The sequence below is a fragment of the Mustelus asterias genome, unplaced genomic scaffold, assembly GCF_964213995.1.
Source record: "Mustelus asterias unplaced genomic scaffold, sMusAst1.hap1.1 HAP1_SCAFFOLD_656, whole genome shotgun sequence".
NCBI classification, from domain to species: Eukaryota; Metazoa; Chordata; class Chondrichthyes; order Carcharhiniformes; family Triakidae; genus Mustelus; species Mustelus asterias.
In genome coordinates, this window is record NW_027590605.1 from 125001 (window position 1) to 132622 (window position 7622).

General features: G+C 59.5%; 1 protein-coding gene across 1 annotated transcript in view; it reads right to left on the bottom strand.

Moving 5' to 3' along the window:
* The window catches only part of LOC144487227 (IgGFc-binding protein-like), a 47662-nt gene extending 43525 nt beyond the window's left edge, over window positions 1-4137 (bottom strand). Inside the window, exon 1 of the mRNA XM_078205299.1 lies at window positions 3940-4137. Within this exon, the coding sequence (XP_078061425.1) occupies window positions 3940-4137 (198 nt within the window). The remainder of the gene's footprint in view (window positions 1-3939) is intronic.
* Between the last annotated feature and the right edge of the window lie 3485 nt (window positions 4138-7622).

Below are 7622 nucleotides of genomic sequence, written 5' to 3' on the forward strand. Positions count from 1 at the left end.
GCCTCTTTCTGCACTGTAGGATCCTATGATTCTATGAATCCCCCGAACCTGCACATCTTTGGACACTAAGGGGCAATTTAGCATGGCCAATCGCTCCAACCCGCACATCTTTGGACACTGAGGGGCAATCCAGCAGCCTACACGTCTTTGGACCTTGGGAGGAAACCGGAGCACCAGAGGAACCCACGCAGAAACGGGGAGAATGTGCAAACTCCACATGTGCGGCACTCCCTCAGTATTGACCCTCTGACAGTGCGGCACTCCCCCAGTACTGACCCTCTGACAGTGCGGCACTCCCTCAGTACTGACCCTCTGAAAGTGCGGCACTCCCTCAGTACTGACCCTCTGACAGTGTGGCACTCCCTCAGTACTGACCCTCTGACAGTGCGGCACTCCCTCAGTACTGACCCTCTGACAGTGCGGCACTCCCTCAGTACTGACCCTCTGACAGTGCGGCACTCCCTCAGTACTGACCCTCTGACAGTGCGGCACTCCCTCTGCGCTGACCCTCTGACAGTGCGGCACTCCCTCAGTACTGACCCTCTGACAGTGCGACACTCCCTCAGTACTGACCCTCTGACAGTGCGGCACTCCCTCAGTACTGATCCTCTGACAGTGCGACACTCCCTCAGCACTGACCCTCTGACAGTGCGGCACTCCCTCAGCACTGACCCTCTGACAGTGCGGCACTCCCTCAGTACTGACCCTCTGACAGTGCGGCAATCCCTCAGTACTGACCCTCTGACAGTGCGACACTCCCTCAGTACTGACCCTCTGACAGTGCGGCACTCCCTCAGCACTGACCCTCTGACAGTGCGGCACTCCCTCAGTACTGACCCTCTGACAGTGCGGCAATCCCTCAGTACTGACCCTCTGACAGTGCGACACTCCGTCAGTACTGACCCTCTGACAGTGCGGCACTCCCTCAGTACTGACCCTCTGACAGTGCGGCACTCCCTCAGTACTGACCCTCTGACAGTGCGGCACTCCCTCAGCACTGACCCTCTGACACTGCAGCACTCCCTCAGCACTGACCCTCTGACAGTGCGGCACTCCCTCAGTACTGACCCTCTGACAGTGCGGCACTCCCTCAGTACTGACCCTCTGACAGTGCGGCACTCCTTCAGTACTGACCCTCTGACAGTGCGGCACTCCCTCAGTACTGACCCTCTGACAGTGCGGCACTCCCTCAGTACTGACCCTCTGACAGTGCGACACTCCCTCAGTACTGACCCTCTGACAGTGCGACACTCCCTCAGTACTGACCCTCTGACAGTGCGGCACTCCCTCAGCACTGACCCTCTGACAGTGCGGCACTCCCTCAGCACTGACCCTCTGACAGTGCGGCACTCTCTCAGCACTGACCCTCTGACAGTGCGGCACTCTCTCAGCACTGACCCTCTGACAGTGCGGCACTCCCTCAGTACTGACCCTCTGACAGTGCGGCACTCCCTCAGTACTGACCCTCTGACAGTGAAGCACTCCCTCAGTACTGACCCTCTGACAGTGCGGCACTCCCTCAGCACTGACCCTCTGACAGTGCGGCACTCCCTCAGCACTGACCCTCTGACAGTGCGGCACTCCCTCAGTACTGACCCTCTGACAGTGCGGCACTCCCTCAGCACTGACCCTCTGACAGTGCGGCACTCTCTCAGCACTGACCCTCTGACAGTGCGGCACTCCCTCAGTACTGACCCTCTGACAGTGCGGCGCTCCCTCAGCACTGACCCTCTGACAGTGCGGCACTCCCTCAGCACTGACCCTTTGACAGTGCAGCACTGCCTCAGCACTGACCCTCTGACAGTGCGGCACTCCCTCAGTACTGGCCCTCTGACAGTGCGGCACTCCCTCAGCATGACCCTCTGACAGTGCGGCACTCCCTCAGTACTGACCCTCTGACAGTGCGACACTCCCTCAGTACTGACCCTCTGACAGTGCGGCACTCCCTCAGCACTGACCCTCTGACAGTGCGGCACTCCCTCAGTACTGACCCTCTGACAGTGCGGCACTCCCTCAGTACTGACCCTCTGACAGTGCAGCACTCCCTCAGCACTGACCCTGTGACAGTGCGGCACTCCCTCAGCACTGACCCTCTGACAGTGCGGCACTCCCTCAGCACTGACCCTCTGACAGTGCGGCACTCCCTCAGTACTGACCCTCTGACAGTGCGGCACTCCCTCAGTACTGACCCTCTGACAGTGCAGCACTCCCTCAGCACTGACCCTGTGACAGTGCGGCACTCCCTCAGCACTGACCCTCTGACAGTGCAACATTCCCTCAGCACTGACCCTCTGACAGTGCAGCACTGCCTCAGCACTGACCCTCTGACAGTGTGGCACTCCCTCAGCACTGACCCTCTGACAGTGTGGCACTCCCTCAGCACTGACCCTCTGAAAGTGCGGCATTCCCTCAGCACTGACCCTCTGACAGTGCGGCACTCCCTCAGCACTGACCCTCTGACAGTGCAGCACTGCCTCAGCACTGACCCTCTGACAGTGTGGCACTCCCTCAGCACTGACCCTCTGACAGTGTGGCACTCCCTCAGCACTGACCCTCTGAAAGTGCGGCATTCCCTCAGCACTGACCCTCTGACAGTGCGGCACTCACTCAGCACTGACCCTCTGACAGTGTGGCACTCCCTCAGCGCTGACCCTCTGACAGTGCGGCACTCCCTCAGTACTGACCCTCTGACAGTGCGGCACTCCCTCAGCACTGACCCTCTGACAGTGCGGCACTCCCTCAGCACTGACCCTCTGACAGTGCGGCACTCCCTCAGTACTGACCCTCTGACAGTGCGGCACTCCCTCAGTACTGACCCCCTGACAGTGCGACACTCCCTCAGTACTGACCCTCTGACAGTGCGGCACTCCCTCAGTACTGACCCTCTGACAGTGCTGCACTCCCTCAGCACTGACCCTCTGAGAGTGCGGCACTCCCTCAGTACTGACCCTCTGACAGTGCGGCACTCCCTCAGCACTGACCCTCTGACAGTGCGGCACTCCCTCAGTACTGACCCTCTGACAGTGCGGCACTCCCTCAGTACTGACCCTCTGACAGTGCGGCACTCCCTCAGCACTGACCCTCTGACAGTGCAACATTCCCTCAGCACTGACCCTCTGACAGTGCGGCACTCCCTCAGCACTGACCCTCTGACAGTATGGCACTCCCTCAGCACTGACCCTCTGACAGTGCAGCACTCCCTCAGCACTGACCCTCTGACAGTGTGGCACTCCCTCAGCACTGACCCTCTGACAGTGAAGCACTCCCTCAGCACTGACCCTCTGACAGTGAAGCACTCCCTCAGTACTGACCCTCTGACAGTGCGGCACTCCCTCAGCACTGACCCTCTGACAGTGCAGCACTCCCTCAGCACTGATCCTCTGACAGTGCGGCACTCCCTCAGCACTGACCCTCTGACAGTGCAGCACTCCCTCAGCACTGACCCTCTGACTCTGCGGCACTCCCTCAGCACTGACCCTCTGACAGTGCGGTACTCCCTCAGCACTGACCCTCTGACAGTGCGGCACTCCCTCAGCACTGACTCTCTGACAGTGCGGCACTCCCTCAGCACTGACCGTCTGACAGTGCGGCACTCCCTCAGCACTGACCCTCTGACAGTGCAGCACCCCCTCAGCACTGACCCTCTGACAGTGCAGCACTCCCTCAGTACTGACCCTCTGACAGTGCAGCACTCCCCCAGTACTGACCCTCTGACAGTGCAGCACTCCCTCAGCACTGACCCTCTGACAGTGCAGCACCCCCTCAGCACTGACCCTCTGACAGTGCAGCACTCCCTCAGTACTGACCCTCTGACAGTGCAGCACTCCCCCAGTACTGACCCTCTGACAGTGCGGCACTCCCTCAGCACTGACCCTCTGACAGTGCAGCACCCCCTCAGCACTGACCCTCTGACAGTGCGGCACTCCCTCAGTGCTGTACCTCATAATAGTGACCGTTCCCGAAACAGCCACACGTCTCCATGGGAACGCAGCGTTTTCCGTCTGCGAAGTACCCATCGTCGCACTGGCATCCCTCCGAGCAGGTCAGCGGGCATCTGGCGATGTTGGTAATCGCAGCACAGGTGGTGGCACAGGTATCGGCGCAGATCTCGTAGTGGCTATTCGCTGGACAGTTCATCGCTGCGATTGCAAAAAATAAACATTCAACACAGGAGGCCTCAGAGAACGCTACACAGGGTCCATCATAGCAATTGTCCAAATCACCCTCTAACACAGGGCTCCGGAGGGGTGGTGGGGAGGGGTGGTGGGGAGGGGGAGGGTCTCGCAGCACCTTCCTTGACCAACCCGAGAGTCATAGAGTGGTACAGCACAGAAACAGGCCCTTCGGCCCACCATGTCTGTGCCCACCATCAAATACCAATCTATAGAACATAGAACATAGAAAGCCACAGCACAAACAGGCCCTTCGGCCCACAAGTTGCGCCGATCACATCCCCACCTCTAGGCCTATCTATAGCCCTCAATCCCATTAAATCCCATGTACTCATCCAGAAGTCTCTTAAAAGACCCCAACGAGTTTGCCTCCACCACCACCGACGTCAGCCGATTCCACTCACCCACCACCCTCTGAGTGAAAAACTTACCCCTGACATCCCCCCTGTACCTACCCCCCAGCACCTTAAACCTGTGTCCTCTCGTAGCAACCATTTCAGCCCTTGGAAATAGCCTCTGAGAGTCCACCCTATCCAGACCCCTCAACATCTTGTAAACCTCTATCAGGTCACCTCTCATCCTTCGTCTCTCCAGGGAGAAGAGACCAAGCTCCCTCAACCTATCCTCATAAGGCATGCCCCCCAATCCAGGCAACATCCTTGTAAATCTCCTCTGCACCCTTTCAATGGCTTCAACATCTTTCCTGTAATGAGGTGACCAGAACTGCGCGCAGTACTCCAAGTGGGGTCTAACCAGGGTCCTATAAAGCTGCAGCATTATCTCCCGACTCCTAAACTCAATCCCTCGATTAATGAAGGCTAGTACGCCATACGCCTTCTTGACCGCATCCTCCACCTGCGAGGCCGATTTAAGAGTCCTATGGACCCGGACCCCAAGGTCCTTCTGATCCTCTACACTGCTAAGAATGGTACCCTTCATTTTATACTGCTGCTTCATCCCATTGGATCTGCCAAAATGGATCACTACACACTTATCCGGGTTGAAGTCCATCTGCCACTTCTCCGCCCAGTCTTGCATTCTATCTATGTCTCGCTGCAACTTCTGACATCCCTCCAAACTATCCACAACACCACCTACCTTGGTGTCGTCAGCAAACTTACCAACCCATCCCTCCACTTCCTATACTCGGCCCCTGGTCCACAGCTTACTGTGCCTTGGTGATTGAAGTGTTCATCCAGATGCTTCTTAACCGTTGCGAGAGTCCCTGCCCCCCACCCCCCTCTCAGGCAGCACCTTCCCCCCACCCCCCTCTCAGGCAGCACCTTCCCCCCACCCCCCTCTCAGGCAGCACCTTCCCCCCACCCCCCTCTCAGGCAGCACCTTCCCCCCACCCCCCTCTCAGGCAGCACCTTCCCCCCACCCCCCTCTCAGGCAGCACCTTCCCCCCACCCCCCTCTCAGGCAGCACCTTCCCTCCACCCCCCTCTCAGGCAGCACCTTCCCCCCACCCCCCTCTCAGGCAGCACCTTCCCCCCACCCCCCTCTCAGGCAGCACCTTCCCCCCACCCCCCTCTCAGGCAGCACCTTCCCCCCACCCCCCTCTGGGTGAGAAAACATTTCCTCAGATCCTCTCTAAACCACTTACTCCTCGCCTTAAACCAACAGCCTCTGGTCTTAGACACCTCTGCCATGGGGAAAAGATTCTTCCCATCGACCCTCTCTCTGCCTCTGATAATTTTGTATCGCTCGATCACATCCCTCCCGTTCAGCCTCTCCGGCTCCAGGGAAAACAAACCCAGCCTATCCAGCCTCTCCTCATAGCTGAGACACTCCAGCCCAGGCAGCATCCTGGTGAATCTCCTCCGCTCCCTCTCCAGTGCAATCATGTCCTGCTGATAATGTGGCGACCAGAACTGCCCACTGTACTCCAGCTGTGGCCTCACCAATGTTTTATAAAGTTGTACCTAGTCCTCCCTGCTCCTGTATTCTCTGCCTCGGCTAATGTAGGCAAGCCTTCCGTATGCCTTCTTCACCACTCTATCTACCTGTGCTGCCACCTTCAGGGGTCTATGGACTTGTCCACCAAGGTCCCTTTGTTCCTCAACACTCCCTGGGGAGCCACCGCTCACTGTGTAAATCCTACCCTTATTCAACATCCCAAAATGCATCAGCTCACACTTATCAGGATTAAATTGCATCTGCCATTGCTCTGGCCAACTCGCCAACTGTTCGATATCAGTCTGTACCCTCACACTCTCCTCCACACTCTCCCCCTCACCCTCCTCCTCACCCTCCTCCTCACTCTCCCCCTCACCCTCCTCCTCACCCTCCTCCTCACACTCTCCCCCTCACCCTCCCCCTCCTCCTCACACTCTCCTCCACACTCTCCCCCCTCACCCCTCCTCCTCACCCTCCTCCTCACCCTCCTCCTCACCCTCCCCCTCACCCTCCCCCTCACCCTCCTCCTCACCCTCCTCCTCACCCTCCTCCTCACCCTCCTCCACACTCTCCCCCTCACTCTCCCCCTCACCCTCCTCCTCACCCTCCTCCTCACACTCTCCTCCACACTCTCCCCTCACCCTCCTCCTCACCCTCCCCCTCACCCTCCTCCTCACCCTCCTCCTCACACTCCTCCTCACACTCTCCTCCACACTCTCCCCCTCACTCTCCCCCTCACCCTCCTCCTCACCCTCCTCCTCACCCTCCTCCACACTCTCCCCCTCACTCTCCCCCTCACCCTCCTCCTCACACTCTCCTCCACACACTCCTCCTCACACTCTCCTCCACACTCTCCCCCTCACCCTCCTCCTCACCCTCCTCCTCACCCTCCTCCTCACCCTCCTCCTCCACACTCTCCCCCTCACTCTCCCCCTCACCCTCCTCCTCCACACTCTCCTCCACACTCTCCCCCTCACCCTCCTCCTCACCCTCCTCCTCCACACTCTCCTCCACTCTCCCCCTCACCCTCCTCCTCACCCTCCTCCTCCACACTCTCCTCCACACTCTCCCCCTCACCCTCCTCCTCACCCTCCTCCTCACCCTCCTCCTCACCCTCCTCCTCACCCTCCTCCTCACCCTCCTCCTCCACACTCTTCCCCTCACTCTCCCCCTCACCCTCCTCCTCACCCTCCACCTCACACTCTCCTCCACACTCTCCCCCTCACCCTCCTCCTCACCCTCTCCTCCACACTCTCCCCCTCACCCTCCTCCTCACCCTCCTCCTCACCCTCTCCTCCACACTCTCCCCCTCACCCTCCTCCTCACCCTCCTCCTCCACACTCTCCTCCACACTCTCCCCCCTCACCCTCCTCCTCACCCTCCTCCTCACCCTCCCCTCCTCCTCACCCTCCTCCTCACCCTCCTCCTCACCCTCCTCCTCACCCTCCTCCTCACCCTCCTCCTCCACACTCTTCCCCTCACTCTCCCCCTCACCCTCCTCCTCACCCTCCTCCTCACACTCTCCTCCACACTCTCCCCCTCACCCTCCTCC